The 18892-nt window shown below is 31.7% G+C and overlaps 2 protein-coding genes across 2 annotated transcripts; one reads left to right on the top strand and one right to left on the bottom strand.

The window, feature by feature from the left end:
• The first annotated feature begins 2566 nt into the window (after positions 1-2566).
• LOC140805023 (casparian strip membrane protein 1-like) lies at positions 2567-3660 on the top strand. The gene is made up of 3 exons (XM_073161203.1): positions 2567-2853; positions 2955-3078; positions 3228-3660. The coding sequence occupies exons 1-3, from the start codon at positions 2636-2638 to the stop codon at positions 3441-3443; spliced, it is 558 nt and encodes a 185-aa protein (XP_073017304.1). The 5' UTR covers positions 2567-2635; the 3' UTR covers positions 3444-3660.
• An 825-nt stretch (positions 3661-4485) lies between these two features.
• On the bottom strand, positions 4486-7942 carry LOC140806270 (two-pore potassium channel 3-like). The gene is made up of 2 exons (XM_073162831.1): positions 6480-7942; positions 4486-5310 (listed from the first exon to the last, which is right to left on the bottom strand). Exons 1-2 carry the CDS (start codon positions 7667-7669, stop codon positions 5163-5165), a joined length of 1338 nt encoding a protein of 445 aa, XP_073018932.1. The 5' UTR covers positions 7670-7942; the 3' UTR covers positions 4486-5162.
• Between the last annotated feature and the right edge of the window lie 10950 nt (positions 7943-18892).

Raw genomic sequence — 18892 nt, 5'->3', positions numbered from 1 at the left:
TGAATTTCACTTCGTGTAAAGTGGCTAGATCGAGTTGTTAGATTTCCCAAGCATGGTATGAGCAGCTCATCACAACCCACGTGATATAAATATTGTAGTGATGAACTACTCATCAAACCTCCCAATTTTATGTTTGATCATGGTGATTAAAAGTCACAAGTGAATTTTTGGGTGGATAATATATGTTTTATTCACGTTATATGAGTCATGCGAAATAGTACGTGCCAAATAAATAATATTTAATAGATTTAGAGACTTCGGAGGAAAAAGGAAAAAATCAAAAGAAAAACCAAATTATTGAAGAAAAAATCAAAATAGACAAATTATATAGAATAAAACACAAAACAAATCAACTTACAAAACTAGAATGAATATTTTGTCGTTCTTGTCAACCTAGAATTATGAAAGAATTCATCCCCAATATATGCCGTACATATTCTTGTTACACAAAATATATGGAAGAAACAGGACATAAAGTTATACTGAAAACCAGTGAACCAGTATGGTGAACTAAACAGTAGTACAATGCTTAAAATAAATTAAACCGAGGCATGTATGAAATACAGTGTCCTTAAAACAGATTCATCGCCTTCGGTATGTGCTTCGAGAATGAACTGGGACATGTCTGTTTCCCAGGATACAACAGAACAACTAGCAGTAACCTAGCACGAGGCACCACTACAACGAACTGAAATGGTACATGAACTTTATCACGAGGGCAGAGGAACAGCAGCCGGAGGAAGCAGCAGCGAGACAACAAAGAAAGCTTCGAAAGTTTTAGAATGCAGGAGAGTGTGTTGGGTGGTCTGAAGGACTTGAGGCTGCCTATAGTTCCATCCGAAAGGCCAAAGGTCAGTCCAACTGTAGCACCAACAGGCCTGCCTGGAGCACCAATGTTCAGTCCATACGAAGAGTCATGCAGATGGAAGGTCATCCATAAAAGAAATTTCCGAAAAATAAAAATAACAAAAACCAGGTGAACCTTGGTGGGAAATTTTACCTTGATCGATCCGACATTCGATGCACTTAGGTCGTGCTCGTACGCTTGCAGACAAGTCAAGCCTTTTTCCATTGCAAATCGGGCCGACGTGCACAAAAGAGAGCCTCTTGACCAATCTTTCTTACACATTCATAAAGTGTAAATCAATAAAATTCACGCTATGTTCATTTTCTAATGTGGGACATTTCCCACATACCAGCTACCTATATCTTGTTTGTCCAATTTCCCATTCAAATGAACAACCCAATGTACAAGCCCAAAATAAGTCCAACAATTCTAACACAAAATTAAGCTCGTTAGAAATGAGTGCACGATGTAATTTGTGCTTTTCAATTATATAATATATTCACATAAGCAGACCAAAAGTCATTAAATTTTTACGGGCCGGGTCGAGGTTTTAACATATTTAGAAAACTCAATATAGAAATTTATAAACAATTTATTTTAAAAAAATTATTAAGAAGTGGTCATGGCCTTCAGATTGATACACCAACCCGACTCGCGATTGGCAAGAAATATATAATGGTTTAAGTACAGATTGTCGACAATAAAATAATAGAAAAGTGATATATTACGCCCTATCCTTATCAAAGAGATGAACATCGCGCAAACAAATATTTATGGATTAGTTTCACCAATTTATGCATGTCTCCTCCATTTTTGTACGTGAACCTTTAGTCTGATTAAATACTTATCATATCAAATAATAAGATATATAACAAATTATACACACACATACTTGCATGTAACAAATATATATAGACGTAGAAGTAGAAGTGAAATTTTAGTCATGTAAGTTGGACTGTTTTGATTTTAGTGACGTAATTTGTCAGAATTTGGTTTTCATATAGTAACTTGGATTTTGTTTATTTTGCTCAATTTTTTGTCAGAAACCACTAAATATTTTGAATATAATTTATTTGACATTGATTCTATCATATGTGCCATATATGACAAAAAAGCTTATATTGCACACATTAAAATATACATAAACAAAAATTAAGAGAAACAACTAACTTTTTTCATCTCATTTTGAATCACTGAGGGCCGTATTGCTTTATTTTTTCATATCTTTTTTATTACATTAATTCTAATTCAATTAATTTGAGCTTTACTCTCTTTACACGTGTCACGTATTATAGAATCGATGTCAAATAAATTTAGTGGTTTCTAACAAAAAAACCAAAAAAAAAATCGAAGTTTATGTATGAAAACCGAACATTGACAAGTTTTAGTTCTAACAAAAAAATAAACCAATTTACGAGAATAAGATTACAATTTTATCGAGTGTAGAATAACCAATTATTTCCATTTTTGGCAATGGACCAAACCTTATCCTTTTCCTTTTTACATCTGGGAACTTCTAATGGAGTTGGAAAAGTACAGCAGGTGACTTAATTTAATATGGTTCTGCATCAGCTTTAGCAAGTAAATTATTTACTAATCCACGTTTCGTTTCGAGATTATATTATGCACAAAATCTAACCTGCTACGCAGTTCTTGTATCTTTTCGACACATATAAATTCCCATATCAGGCAACGTACAGAGCACTGCAATTGAATATTACAACAGTTTTTATTAACTAAAAGAACCTTTTTTTTCCCAAAAACTAGGAACGTTTTTACTCAAGAAAGATGAAGGAAGGCGTGCTCGAACTCGGTGTGAAGGACTCTTCAGCTCCAAGAACTGGGGTGAATCGTGGAGCAGCTGTTGTAGATTTTATCCTTAGAATTGTTGCGCTTATTGCAACCTTAGCAAGTGCTATTGCTATGGGGACAACTAATGAAACGCTTCCGTTTTTCACTCAGTTCATTCAATTTCGGGCTAAATACGACGATCTTCCCATGTTCACGTTAGTTATTGATTCATCTGGCGTAATTTATGATAATGATTTTTTTACGTGCATGCATGGATATAATCTTGATGGTTTTTCTAATGAATTAATTTTTGCAGGTTTTTCGTGGTGGCGAATTCTATTGTAAGTGCGTATCTTGTCCTTTCTTTGGCACTGTCCATCTTCCACATTGTAAGAAGTGGAGCACAAAAGAGTAGGGTTGTCTTGATTTTCTTCGACGCAGTAAGATCCCTTTTTCATTCCATCACACACACACACACACACACAGAGATATACATACATTTCTTGTACATACATGTTCAGAATATTCAACGACGATAATCATGACTGAATATTTAAATGAAAAGGATTTTTTGGAATGATTTGTGAAGGGAATGTTGGCACTTCTGAGTTCTGGAGCATCAGCAGCAGCAGCAATAGTATACTTAGCACACAAGGGGAACACAAGGACAAATTGGTTCGCCATATGCCAACAGTTCAACTCCTTCTGTGAGCGAATTTCGGGGTCGCTGATCGGATCATTCGCAGGGATGGTAGTTCTCATACTCCTGATCTTGCTGTCTGCTGCTGCTCTCTCGAGACGTTGAATCATCGGGGGGGTGATTTGTATGTTGCATATCATTTCAATTCAGTGTTTGTCAAGAATGCGTGTTTGTTGTTTGTGAAGTATTACATATGTTTTAATATTTTACAGTGTCTTAAAAACCCCAGCTGAAGAAATTTGGACTAAGCTTTTTAAGCTGTATTTGTTACGTTGTATCCAATGCATTTATTTTCTCTTTAATCTCTTATTAGGTAAAGATTTGTGTATATCTTCTCTCATATAAAGTTGATAGAATAGATATCTTATAAGTTGATATAAATAAAATTTTAATAATTTATACAATTAAAATTTTAATATAAATTATGATATTGCATGCTATATAATTTTTTTTTGAGAAAGTTGTCATTTTCGTAATATATATTTATTTTTTTATGATTTGATTATTTATATTGTCAAATTTTAATTTTAAATTGTTATTTTTTTTTTATATTTTTTCAATATGGTGTTGATTTGACATTGACGTGATGATAACCTGATATAAATGTGAGGTTAAAATGTGTGTCTCACATCAATACTCACGATGACATGACTAAAATTTCAAAAAACCAAAAGATAGAAAATTAATACGTAATTTTGGCTATAGATAAGGATCGAAATTGTTAAAAAAACAAACATGCATATAAAATTCCCGATTTTTATTCAACTCAAAATTTTAATTAGCTGTGTTTTTAAGAATAAAATTTATATCATACGATTTTTTCCATGTAAATTTTGTTTTAAAGCTTTAGTAATTCAATTTATTTGAACATGAACATCGAATATTAAAAAAATTTGCACCCTCACATATGGATCTTTCAGCATCAATGGGCTTTTGGAAGTTCAGGTAACTCTGCAAAGATACATTTATATGAGTATTAACACCAAAATCCACTCCCCATGCGGGGTTACAAATGTTGATTATTTCCTAAGTGCGAATATTTAGGGGAAAAAAATTTCAAAGAAAAAATATTTTTAAATGCAGCGAGTTATGAAGGTTAAAATAATACTGTTCAAAATAGTAAATCTCAACGAAAGCAAAGAAATTTTTTTTTCCAAGAAATTAAGTTGAGAAAGTATGTACTATGTATGTTCCTCTTACATTTTCATTGGTAGATACACTATAAAGAAAGGCCGATGTGGAGCAAACAGAGCCTTGACTGTAAGGGATGGTTTCAATCAAGAAAAAGCTCTAAATGCTGTACTCCATCACATAGGCAAAGTGCCAAAGAGGCTGCTGCAGTAACGATTCAATATAAATACATGAACCACATAAAATGCGAATATAGTTCAAAATTTCCAGCCAACTTCAAGATTCATACAGAACTCTATTAGTTTGTCACTTTCGATCGATGAGCGCCACTTCTTGTGCAGTGAATACACCAGTTCACGATTCTCATGGGGATGAACCAGTAAAGAATAGTATGGTATCTTAATATCTTTTCCATGAATTTTTTTTTGAGGCGTAAAGCTATCACAGACGTGTTATCATCAAGAGTGTGCCTGATGTAAAGAAGACATGCATACTTATTAAGTTATACGTCACTGTTGTGCGAGTGCAAGTGCGTTTGTATAGAACTTGGAGGATTGAAGTGTAGTCGCTTGTCATCTTTGTTCCAAGAAATGTCTCATAGAACCTCACTGCCAAAGACAACCTTCTTCTTGGTTAGCAGCAGAAGGGAGTCCTTTTTGTAGAGATCCACCAAATAGTTCCCATGCTTTCGAATCAGTGATGGTTTTCCATGAGATCAGCGAGAGTGATCTTACCACAGTTACCAGAGTCCAGCCGTTCAAACTGTTTAGAAATCTGCAAAATGTCCTTCTCGGAAACTTTGCCCATCTCTTTAAGTTTGTATACTATGAACTCTGATTTGCTGCCAGATAACATGTGAAATGTTTAACATGGTACGTTTTCTTCGAGATAGAACAAAAGGAGAAATTATACAAGAAGTTGCACTAGTAAAACATAAGATCGTATGCCATAAGTGGTGGGAAATATATATATTGGCTAAGACACTGAATCAAGAAAGAAGGATAACTTATATTCAAATTTGGACAGTTAATGAGTTCTTTTCCAGTGAAACAATGTCCATATTAAATCTGATTGTAAAATAACGAGAGAAACCATAATCCACATCCAATTTGTATGGCAGCCGCCCAAGTTTATGTAAAAGAGTGGACCTACCGATTTGATGCCAGTGGATAAACACAAATAAAAAATAGAACAGTTGAAAGATTAATTCGTGCAGTAGCAGACGGAACAACCCATTAGGGAAAAATATATACAATCCAAACCGAGTCCAGTTCCAAAAGCGTACAAGTCACGCAGGGAATTATCATACAATTGTAAAACATGCAAACAGAGGTTGAAAACTTACCGAGATTGTAAGTGCTTGTGTGTGTTGGAGCAGGCCATACTAGAAGCAAAAAAAATAATAATAACTTTCTAATATACTCTCAGATATGTTGGCATTCCTGCACCATTCCCATTATACTCTTCTAGAATAGGAAATATGTTCGACTTTATAACCTTTTAGTACATATGTTGCTCTAAGAAACTCCCATTCTCATCCTTACGAAACAACACACAAGCATTTTCTTGAGGTCGATGTCATCAACACAGTGCGTGGCACTAAAGTTGTCAACTAATGAAGAATTTATCATGCTCAAGATGTAATAGGAAATTAGTTAACACATGAAGATGTAACTAAAATAATGCAAACTGACAATGGAAGTATGGAAGCTTAAATACATATCATAAATGTCACATTTCAAGAGAAAAATGTTATACCGTATTTACTTCCATTTTCATTAAATAAAGAGAGTAAATTCTTTCCAATCTTTATGCACTCAAAAACATTAAGAAAGGCATGAAGCTGCCAAAATTGTGGTTAGAAAACCACTTAGCGGTAATATTGTTGATATTCAAACTTCTATTGAATGCAATCAGAAGTGTCCCATGGAAGCTGATCTTGCTTCAACAACAGTAATAATTTTAGACAGAAAAATAACTTCAGAACGAGCAAAGTTAAAAAAAGCTTACGTTACGAAACCGTGGTTATCAATGTCAGCAGCTAGAAACTGAGCTACAGTCATATCTTGTCCAAGCACCCACTTTGCCATACTTCTATTTCGCTTGTCAACTCTTGCTTCAGCCAAGTAAAGAAAAGCTCTAGCAACTGCAACTGTCGACAACAGCAACCAAATTGATGCAAAAACTCGACCACTTAAAGAATTAAATGCCCTGTCACCGTATCCAACAGTCGTGACTGACATAACAGACAAATAGAACGAATCCATCCAATCCAGCCTCTCAACGAAATGCATAAAGGCGACGCCAGTTCCAATACAAAGAACCACAACTCCTAAGGCCAACGAAACCTTCATCCGAATCCTCATCCTCCCCTTTTTAACATCTATTATGTAAGATCCAGGGTCATGGGCTCCTCTACTCTTAATAGTTTTCAAAAGATAATTCTCTTGCAAATCAAGCACAAAACTAAGCACCCCGGTCAACAAAATATCTACGAAGCCAAATCCCACAAGCACAAATGTGATAGAGAACAACTTAGTCACAGTGCTATCAGGAGTTATATCACCATAACCAATCGTACACATAGTCACAACGCAAAAGTACAGAGCATCAACAACAGGGTGTGTCTCCGTTCCTTTGAACTTGTCCTTACTCAAAGAGTACATAATCACACCAAGACCCAAGTATATAATCAAGAGAACAAAACCCTGTCTTATAATTGATGATTTACCAAACTGGGGTGGCTTCGAACCTGAAGAATGATCGATTTCATTAATAGTAACCATGGCCGGTGCAGTCTTGGACCTGTGAAGATTGCTCTTTGAAAATGGGTAATCGGGATCAATCAGCCAAGATTGCTGATTATCTGCGTCAAGATTTGATCTTTCCCCATCAACAGTTGATCTTGCATAATCAGGATTGGAAAGTAAAGGTTTTGGGGAGGAAAGTGATAAAGTTAAGGCGTCAAGAAGATTTGAAGACGGAGAATCGTTAAGATAACCCAACGAAGATGAAGGGGAGCCAAAAATGAGCATGTCTTTGAGTTCTTTGGTCGAAGGTGTAATGGACAAAGGTGGAATAGTAATTGTAATTTCACTATCTTCAGGCAAAGGGCAGAGTATTATTGGTGGTGGTGGTGGTGGTGGTGGTGGGGTTAATCTTCTTTGGTCGAGAGAAGGGAGGAGCGGCTCCTTTTCCATATGCAAATTCAGGGTTGCCGGAATATTCCAAGATTCCGGGTTGTACGCCTGGCCTGTTGGGTGGCAGGTGTGGCTGACAGCTGCCCGAATATTCCAAAGTTTCCCAGGTGATTCTACTTGCACCTGTGGAACTTACACATGAGAAAGGAGAAATTTGTTGAACACAGATTACAAAAAGAGAAATCGTTGCTGCAGTTCCACGATGGAAGGATGAACTGGAAAGCAATTGCGATGGAGCTTGACAGAAATTAAAAATATAACTATCTAAGGGGCTGTTGTGCAATAAGGAGAAGGATTCACACTGAACCACGTAATTATGCTCGGAATTTGTTAAATAAAAAAAAACAGAAAAGGGTTTATCTTTGGTTGACTTTGGTGTCGTTTAATTGGGTCTCTCTGTGCTGTGCTAACATTGCTGCCACAGAAAAAATAATTAAAAATGAAAAACGGAGTAAAACTGAAATATGAAAAATTAAAATATCAAAATCACAAATAAGTAAAAAATACAATTCTCTCATTTTTGTAAACTATTTTTTCAATGATATTTGGAAAAACTACGAGACATATCAAATATTTGATGGACTAAAAATATAACTAACAGATCATTTTTTGTTTTCAACAACTGATTAAAATATAGAGTCTCGTAGATTATCGAATAATTGTGAAAAAAAATAAAGATTAGGTCTGAAATTATTTCACGAATCTTTATCTGTAAGACGAGCCAACCCTACCGATATTCACAATAAAAAGTAATACTCTCAGCATAAAAAGTAATATTTTTAATGGATAATCCAAATAAAAGATATGTATCACAAAATATGACCCCGAGACCGACTCACACGAGTGTTTGTCAAAAATAAAATGAATAAAAAACAGAAGGAAGAGTCGAACTATCAAAAGATTTTGTCCGCATAATAGTCTTGCTTTTCCACTTTTTATATATATATATATATATATAAACAGAGATGAAGAAAATTATGGCGTGTTTGGTTGCGCCATCTCGAATGCAATTATCTGCGCAACCAAACACGCCATAATTTTCTTCAGTTACTCTATATTCTTACTCTCCCCTTTAATATCCGACGACAAACAAACATTGCCTTATTCCACGTCGGTTGTCTGTTTTATTCTCTCTCTTTTTTTTTTTATTAATTATCGATTTCTTCGTTTTTCAAAATTCTATCAAAATCACAATAAATTCTTAAAAATGCATTTTATTATTTTACTAGTTCCTTGAAAGGGTTAAAATAAAACTGACGATGGTGACTACGACCATTGGGAACTATTAGTCTTATTTTATTTTGTGGGTCACTTCATTAATAATTCAAAAAAAATAAAATTTGTGCCACATTGGAGCAAGAGAGGTCAAAATATATATTTTTGCGTACTATGAAAAAAATAAAATATAATTTGAAACAGATAGGAATTAAATTTAAAATAATCTAGATAAATAAATAGAGTATAGTATTAATATAATTAATGAAAAACACATATAATAATCGTAGTAATGTTACACATATCTTATCATGAAGAGACATATGTTTGATGTTTAGCAAGAATACAAAAACTATCATGAGACTATCTCACGAGTTAATTTTATAATACGAATATCTAATTTGACTCGTTCCATCAAAAAATATTATTTTTTATATTAAAAATATGTGACTCGAGAAAGGAATAGTCATGTAATAGTGTTTTACAACTAACAATTTGTTCTTGGTTACATCTTCTTAGGTAAATGTCTTTTTCTTTTTTTGGGTAATTTACGCTAAATAGCAAAATCATCGTTACGCCTCTATTTCATTGTCGATACGCAGAGGTCAATTTATAGTACCTTTCATAAAATTTTCAAGTCAATTTCTTATAACAGCTGCAAATTATGCCATAAACAAATATTGTTCCTTGTATTACTCAATCTCTAAACAAATAATTTTCCAAGTTAATTGGTTGCTTGCCCATCAAATGTTTGGTTGTAATTTTATCAATTGATCATTTATCTAAGATAATTCAAACAATTGATATTAAATTATAGGCAAAAACTTATGTGAGACAGTCTCACGGGTCGTATTTGTGAGACGGATCTTTTATTTGGGTCACCTATAAAAAAATATTATTTTTTATGTTAATAGTATTACTTTTTATTGTGAATATGAATAAGGTTGACCCGACTCACTCTAAATTATAATATTATCTTTCATATATTTATTTGATTATCGGAAAAGATCAAAATTTAATTTATCATCTTTATCTCAAATTTAAATAAATCAAATATAATTATTTATTTAATATAATTTCATATCCTACTCAAATATTTAAATTAATATTCACGGTATTACTTATATATACAATCTCATCAAATCCTTTCTACGGTAATGTCGATGTTACCTGTGGGGGCAGTGCCCTCACAGGATCTCAGACATTGATTTTACATGGTGATTAAATTTAGGCCTTTGATCACTTTCATGGGATGTATGTGTGTGTAAATCTGGACCTTTGATCACCTTATGGGGCAGTACCTCACAAGGTAGGGTGAAATGAACCCTTTTCTACACCCCTAAATTGATTTCAAGAGTACGAGTCAGAACCCAACGTAAAACAAAATATTAACCCAATATGAAAATATGTTAATTTTTTCCCATGTAATTTAATTTTCAAAATTAAAGTTTTGGACAATCAAAAACATCACCAATTTGATGATTTATGAAACTGAATAATGGCTCTAGATCCATTTTCCTCTATCATTGAATCATATTTGTATTTCGCATTGTTTTATAGCAAAAACTTGTGTGAGACTGTCTCATGTGTCGTATTTTGTGAAACAAATCTCTAATTTAGGTCATCCATGAAAAAATATTATCTTTTATGCTAAAAGTATTACTTTTTATTGTGGGTATCAGTAGTGTTGACATGTCTCACAAATAAAGATTCATGAGAGCGACTCACAATAGACCTACTCTTGTTTGATAAGAGACCGACTTTTCCATAGGGATCCCACCAAATCAAACGATTGACCTGACTAGACATGCATGGTAAGTTATGTTAGTCGATACCACTTAGTGATGAGTTCGAATCCTCTCCAACTTTATAATGCCGAAACAAGAGGTGACTCGAATGTACCGACGTGCACACCTCCAACCGAGAAATGGAGCTGACTCAGTAGAACGGCAGGCAAATTCACTTCCTTCGAAATGGAAAACAAATTGAAAATTTATGTATACTTATTTCAAAAATTATAATTTCACCCTCCCAACCTCATGGAATTGTAATCTAGTCCAATTCACTAATGTTGGGTATGAGTCTCTGGTAAACCTCTATCCTGATGGGCTATTTTCATCATAATTGGGCTGAAGTATCAACTTTTGAAAGCCCAACCCAACCAACGTTAAAATGTTAATCTGCCACATTCCAAACCTAGTGGGACATAATCCCTCTTTAATTCCATCGGGTGGATGAATACTAAACAGAAATTTATTCATTAATTTTTTTAATCGAATTTGCCATTATTTCAAAAGCCAAACCAAAAACCATTGCTGCCTATAATATATTCTTTGCAAGAGTGGCGTGCATATAAAATAATTTTTTTATGCATACAGTCTGCGTGTACAGTTCATTTTTTTAATAATTATTTTGTTATAAAATATTAAAAATAAAATTTTAAATTTTAAAACTTTTAAACACACTAAACAAAACGAAATCTGAATTTTTTTAAAAAAAATAATTAAATCAAGTAAATAGGGGTATTTGAGGTATGTCCCTATTTATTTCAAGGAAAGCCTAAGATTTTTGAGTAGATCTCTTGTGAGACGGTCTCACGAATCTTTCTCGGTGAGATGACTCAACCCTACCAATATTCACAATAATAAAAAGTAATATTTTTCATGAATGACCCAAATAAGATATTTGTCTCACAAAATACGACCCGTAAATCTGTCTGGAGTAGGTCTCATGTGAGACCGTCTCACGGGTCACAATCTGTGAGACGGGTCAACCCTACCCATATTCACAATAAAAAGTAATACTCTTAGCATAAAAAGTAATATTTTTTCATTGATTATCCAAATAAAGATCCGTCTCACAAATTACGACCCGTGAGATCGTCTCACACAAGTTTTTGCCATCTGTCTCACGCAAGTTTCTGCCTTGATTTATTTGTCTTGATGACAAATTGTGGCAGCCATTTGATTGGGACAGTTTGTTGCTGTTCTTCTATCTTTTGAGCATTCAATCTGGATAAGTTTTAAAATTTTTGGGTGGGTAACCCAATTTTTTTTAAAAAAACTAAATATATACAACAAATTAGAGTAGATCGGATGTGACTATCCCCTCCATTTAGGAAAAAAAATAAAATTTAATTGTAGAAATTTTATATAAAAAATATAAAGATAAAATGTGAAAATAATTATTCTTCCCAACTTTGATTTAACCGTAACGAGGACTCGTTATATAGAAAGTGGTGTTACATTTGTTAAGGTAACTAGCAAAACTCTAAAGGCAATAAAAAGCATTGGAAAATCAAATAATTCAGCGAAGGGAAAGACGATTTTAATCGATGTAAGGCAAAAACTTGTGTGAGACGGTCTCACGGGTATTATTTGTGAGACGGATCTCTTATTTGGGTCACCCATGAAAAAATATCACTTTTTATGCTAAGAGTATTACTTTTTATTGTGAATATGGGTAGGGTTGACCCGTCTCACAGATTATGATCCGTGAGACGGTCTCACATGAGACTCACTCTCGATGTAAAATACATATTTAACTTCACGACAGTCACTTATTATTTATTAAAATCAATATCCAAAATCTCTTAGTGGGGTGTATTCAATTCAGAGTTTTGATGACTTTTAATGACTTTTTTAAATGATAGACTTTTATTAATTTGATAAATTTTTATTGACTTTTATGGAATCTCACAGATTTATAAACAGATTTATGTGGATTTATGTAGACTTTTTTGCAAGATTTTTATAGACTTTTGTAGATTTTTTTTATAGAATTTTATAAATTTTGTACTTAACTATAACATGTGATTTTTTATTAATTTCTTTGAACCAATAATTAATTGACATATATAACATATTCAATTTGAAATATTTATATTAATAAATAAATTTACTTATTTAAAAGTTAAATCGTTTAATCGTTACATGTATATATATGTGGGTTTATATGCATGTTTGTAAATTTTTTAAAATACATCAATTGATTAACACGTAATCTTATTTTTAAATTGATAATATAAATGTAAAAATAATATTATTTATTATTGTGTGAATATAATTTTGTATAAAAATATCATAGCTTACATATTAATTAAAAATACGAAAATGAATTTAAAAAATCATTGTTGTTACGAAACTATTCAATTATTAAGAATTAAACAACATTTTTTTGATCATCTTTTATTATTATTGAATATTACATTAATTTGTATAAATCATAAATTAAAAATCACAAACTCAATTCTATAATTCAAAATTTCCCCGTGTTATTAAAATAAAAAATTATTAAATGAACAATCAGCCAAAAAATGAAAAATTTGAAAAAGAAAGATGAAAATATATATAGAGATGCACTTCGAAAATTTGAGAGAGTATAAGAAATAGATGAGAGGAGAGAAGATATGTGATGTGAAGAGACAGAGAGAGAGTTAGAAGTTTTAAAAATCCATTCAAATCTTTGGGGTAAACCAAATACAATTTTTTACAATGTCAATTTGTAGTTGTACCTTAGGCTTTAATGTTTGTATGTCAATGAATTCCATGGAGTTATTAAAAGTCCATGGAAAATTTGAATATATGTAGACTTTTATAGAGTTTATAAAAGTTAATGTTGAATACCACTTGACTTTTTAAAACTCCATGAAAGTCTATTTTGAATACCACAAGACTTCTATAGAGTATGCAAAAGTCTTGATTGAATACCTCTAGATTTTTAAAATCTACAAAAGTCACTAAAAGTCAATAAATTTCCTACGTTAAATACACCCCCCTTAATTACAATTTAACATTTTTTACATACATCTTCATCTCACCCATATATCTTTAATGCTGACACAAACACATTGACACTATATACTTGAAAAAAAAAGTTAAATGAGACATATCTCGAGCTCGAACCCCTATAAATCCCAGAGTAGATCTCTTGTGAGACGGTCTCACGAATCTTTATCTTTGAAACAGGGTCAACCCTATGGATATTCACAATAAAAAGTAATACTATTAGCATAAAAGTAATACTTTTTCATGAATGATCCAAATAAGAGATCTGTCTCACAAATACGACACGTGAGACCGTCGTACACAAGTTTTTGCCTAAATCCCAACTCTCTCTATATATATATATATATATATATATATATATATATATATAACCTTTGGCTTATTTATATGGTCAAAATCAAGAACAACGACACTTTCTGATTTTGGAAAGACAATAATGGGCTGTTTTTTCACTCGTTTTTTTGTAGTTCGAATGGTTACAATCAAATGTATATAATCTTGAAAATCTTATGTCAATAACTTATCTATGTTCACTGAATCCGTAGCACATTATTGAGAGAGTTGTATACCTAAATGTCTTGTTCATTTTACTATCACAATTGTCAATTATTGGGACAATACAAAGTAAGCTAGCTAGGTAGCTAGTCTTGCTTTTTGTGTGGGATCATGATAGAACACAAACGCCGATAATTTTATTATAAATTAAATTATATTAACTACTATTAAAATTTGAATGTCTATATATATATTTGTATTTATAATTAATATCAGAGTGAATGTTATCGGTTCGATATTACATATGTGAATTATTGGAACAATATAAAGATTTTTGTGTGAAATCCTTATAGTACACAAGTGCCAACAACTTTATCGTAAATTAAAATATACTAACGACTATCAAAATTTGAATGTTTGTACATATTATGTGTTTACAGTTAATATCGGAGTTTGTCATCAGTTTGATATTTTTTATGAATTATAAGTTGATATAATTCTTATGAATGTGGTTGTTGAGTAGCAGTAACGATTTTCGTTGTTGTAAGAAAAATCATTCAAACCTTTTTATATGGTTTAAATTTTTTAGCTTATATCATGTTTGACACTATTTTGGAATTAATAAAATAGGGAGAAATATTCAGTTAGTGTAACCGAATCCATATATTTAACCACAATATAAAATTAAATTCCCTACTGTATAAATATTTTTTTGGATTAAAGCTTCTTGTTAAATAAGGATTTTCTACATTATCCGATGTTGTCATATATTATATATGTTCCCTTACCTCGAGTTTAGATCGATTGATAGATTAAAATTTCATGATTTTAAATTATGAGTAGGTCTCATGTGAGACCGTCTCACGGATCTTAATCCGTGAGACGGGTCAACCCGACCCATATTCAAAATAAAAAGTAATACTTTTAGCATAAAAAGTCATACTTTTTCATAGATGACCCAAATAAAGATCCGTCTCACAGAATACGACCCGTGAGACCGTCTCATACAAGTTTTTGCCTTAAATTATTTAAATAAATTTTGGATGGATTGTATTCAAGTGAATTTTAAATCCAATTAAACAACTTCAAAACTTTGAAATTAATTTTTCGTTTTTTTTTCAAATCAAATATATCGATCAAAATACAAACTTAATTATTATCCAGCAATATTGAATAAATTCGATGAGTTGAATTGTAAACAACAAACTATTTCACACTTTTCAGCACTCTATTTACCCAAATCCGTGGGAATTTGAATTTGTCCATTTCCATTCAAACCTCTTAATCAAAAAAATCAATATCATACAAAATTAAATCAACTTAATCGTTAGCCAAACTGAGATCGAGACACACGTGGAGACATCCTACGAGACATAATGCGCCAGGTGGATGTCCCCTGTCGTGACACCCTGTCGGAACAGATGAAACATGGCCCACTGTTAATGGTGATTATCCTGATATATATTAGCTTAAGGAAAAGTCATTGGTCAAAATCGAAGTTAGGCCGGTTATACCTTATCATTAACCAATCAGAACTAAGACAGCGATTCAGATTCTCTAGCTGCTGCCTACTGCTCTTTCGGCAGCCGTACTACTAAAAATATTTGATTTCAGTAGTCAAAAAAATGAGTTTACATTTTTACTAAAAAAAAAATTAAATTTGTAATTGTTAATAAATTATAATTCAAAAAATTTAAAACATACAGCATGGAAAATTATTATGTTACAACAATCTCTTTCTTTAATTATACGACTTGCAAAACAATCTAAATCGAACAGTTGTAACACTAAGATTTATCGTTTTATCGAAAATTATAACTTATGGTCGTGATCCAACTCAAGTATTTTAAATCACATAACTACTCTAACACTATTTTGGAAATTTAAAACCATTCAAAGAAAAGAACTGAAACTTCGGAAATTCCTCGTAAATTAATTACAGGTATATTAGTAAGTAGATAATCCGATTGACTGGTATTTGTTAGGTTGATTTTTTTTTTTTTACTTTAATATCACGTTTCGATTGATCCGAATTTCAGAATCATCTGGATGAAAATTTAAGTAATATTTTTAAATGACAGAAATATAATTTTTTATTTTTAAAATTTTAATTATAAATAAAATATTTAGTATTATATTATTTTACAAATTTTATGTTAAATAAATGCAGGATTTTTAGCCCTACGTAAAATATGCCCCATGAGTTTGATCACATCATGATAATGTGGATTGTGGACCAAACAAAATCACCAGCTCTGTTTATTTTATTTCATTCTTTTTTAAATAACTAGCTCTGTCTATTTTAGTTTTGCATGGAAAATGATAAATTAAATGAGTTTGTTTCAAATTTTATACTAATATTTCTTTCTCTAGTAAATATGTAATCTATAAATATATCTTAAAATTTTGAAATATAGGTAAAAAAAATTCAAAAAAAAAATTGTCATTTTTTTTTTTAGTTTTTAACCTTATATATAGTAAAAACCTTTGAAAATTTGCCAAAACCCTTATACCTTTGAAAATAGCAAAAAAAAAAAAAAAACCTTTGAAAACTACTTTTGAATAAGAATAAAAGAAAGTCAAGTCAAACAACTTCATAATAATAATAGTAGTAATAATTGTGTGTAGGACCGAGTGCTTACCGCTTTACCAAAAGCTATAGCTAGTGGTAATGGTGCAACTCAAATCTTTTAAACCGCACAGCAGCACAAGCACCATGGTTCGATCGCTCTACCAAGCAAGGACAATTATTACACCCAACATTGTGGTATATTTAATGTGATACTATATATTAAAATTAAAATACTTTTACTAACAAACTTTAGTATGGTAATCCAGATTTTAATTAATTTTCAAAAAAATATTTAACTATAAAACATATACCACATTTTTCTTTAAATTTTATTTTTTCTCATATCATTCAATTTAAAAAAGTAATAAATTTCTTTTTAGAATTTTAAAACAAAAAACAACTTATTCTCTATTTTTTCTACGGAACACACGAATTACATGTGTGACGATATAATCGATTGCTTTATTTACGGTACATTTTATTTAATTTTTGTTTGAAAATGTAAGCTTATCTACTTGTGGGCACAACCTAATATCCTAGTAATAATTGATCAAATTGATTTGAGTCGCTAATTTATGTTGGTTCGAAATTATATCGAACCAGTCGGATAGGAAGAAATTTTTTTTTTATCGTTGTACGCTATAAAATGTTCGTTTACAAATATTCTACTTGGACTTTTTTTAGAGGAGATGGTTGGTATAATGTGATAGCAAATTTGAAAAAGAATACTCCTAGTCTAGTTGTGGGCACATACTCTATTTGTATTTTTTTGAAATTTTGACGCGTTGTTATTATATCAGTTTGAATTATTTACAGATTTGTGACTTTTATACGTATACAATGATCTAAATTTGAAGCGAGATATCGGATTTGAGGCTCGATTGTAACAAACTCTCACCCGATAAAAACATTATGAATTTCCATGATATAAAAATTGTAGGACCGAGCGCTTACTGCTTTACCAAAAGCTATAGCTAGTAGTAATGGTGCAACTCAAATCTTTTTAAACCGCACAGAAGCTCAAGCACCACGATTCGATCGATCTACCAAGCAGAGACAATTATTGCACCCAACAATCTCCCTCCCAATAATTGCGCTACTTGCAATTGGAATCGAACATGTGACCTTGGCTCTGATATCAATTGTAGGACCGAGCGCTTGCCGCTTTACCAAAATTTATAGCTAGTAGTAATGGTGCAACTCAAATTTTTTAAACTGCACATAAGCTCAAGCATCACGATTCGATCGCTCTACCAAGCAAGGACAATTATTGCACCCAAAAATCTCCCTCCCAATAATTGCGCTCCTTGTAATCAATGAGAATTGAATATGTGACATTGGCTCTGATATTAATTGTAGAACTGAGCGCTCGTCGCTTTATCAAAAGCTATAGCTAATAGTAATGGTGCAGCTCAAATTTTTTTAAACCGCACAAAAGCTCAAGCACCACGATTCGATCTCTCTACCAAACAGGGACAATTATTATTCCCAACAAAAATATTACATCATTTTAGAGATATATAATTTTCAACGTAAAACAATTAGGTTTATGAATATAAGACTTGTAATCATGTCGTAACAACCTACTTTAAACATATACATTCGCATATAGTTTATAATGTAGACGTTAAGTTAACTATGCCTTGCAATCGAATAATATATAATTTGATAAATAGTTATTTACAAAATAAAAAATAGTGAGACTATAAAAAAAAAACAAAAAAAGAACATGTTATTGCATCATGCGAACCTAAATCACGAGAATAATGCACCAACCAATGCCCTAACAGAAACTACCTTTTTGTTGTGGTCCTTTTGCAAGTTGGAAGACATATCAAAACTCTACCTAGTACGTACCATGATCGAAAACAAGTAGGATTTTGTGAATGAGTTTAGCATCCACACTTTGAAAAATCGAAAAAATAAAAATTTAAAATACTTCGAATTTTTCGAGTTATTCGTGCTCGTAAAATAAAAATTACGATAATATGAAAGGATTACTAGATCAGATTGAACTGAATTGGCGGTTCTTGACATATAGAAACTTTACAAGTAGATGAATATGGTTAAACAAATTGTAACTAACAAGACTTTTAAATATTTTTTTAAAAAATAAAAATAAAAAACCCAAACAAAAAAAGAGCTTTTAATTTA

The sequence above is a fragment of the Primulina eburnea genome, chromosome 11 (assembly GCF_022965805.1).
Source record: "Primulina eburnea isolate SZY01 chromosome 11, ASM2296580v1, whole genome shotgun sequence".
In the NCBI taxonomy this organism is placed as follows: Eukaryota; Viridiplantae; Streptophyta; class Magnoliopsida; order Lamiales; family Gesneriaceae; genus Primulina; species Primulina eburnea.
This window is presented reverse-complemented; position numbering and strand designations above follow the sequence as displayed.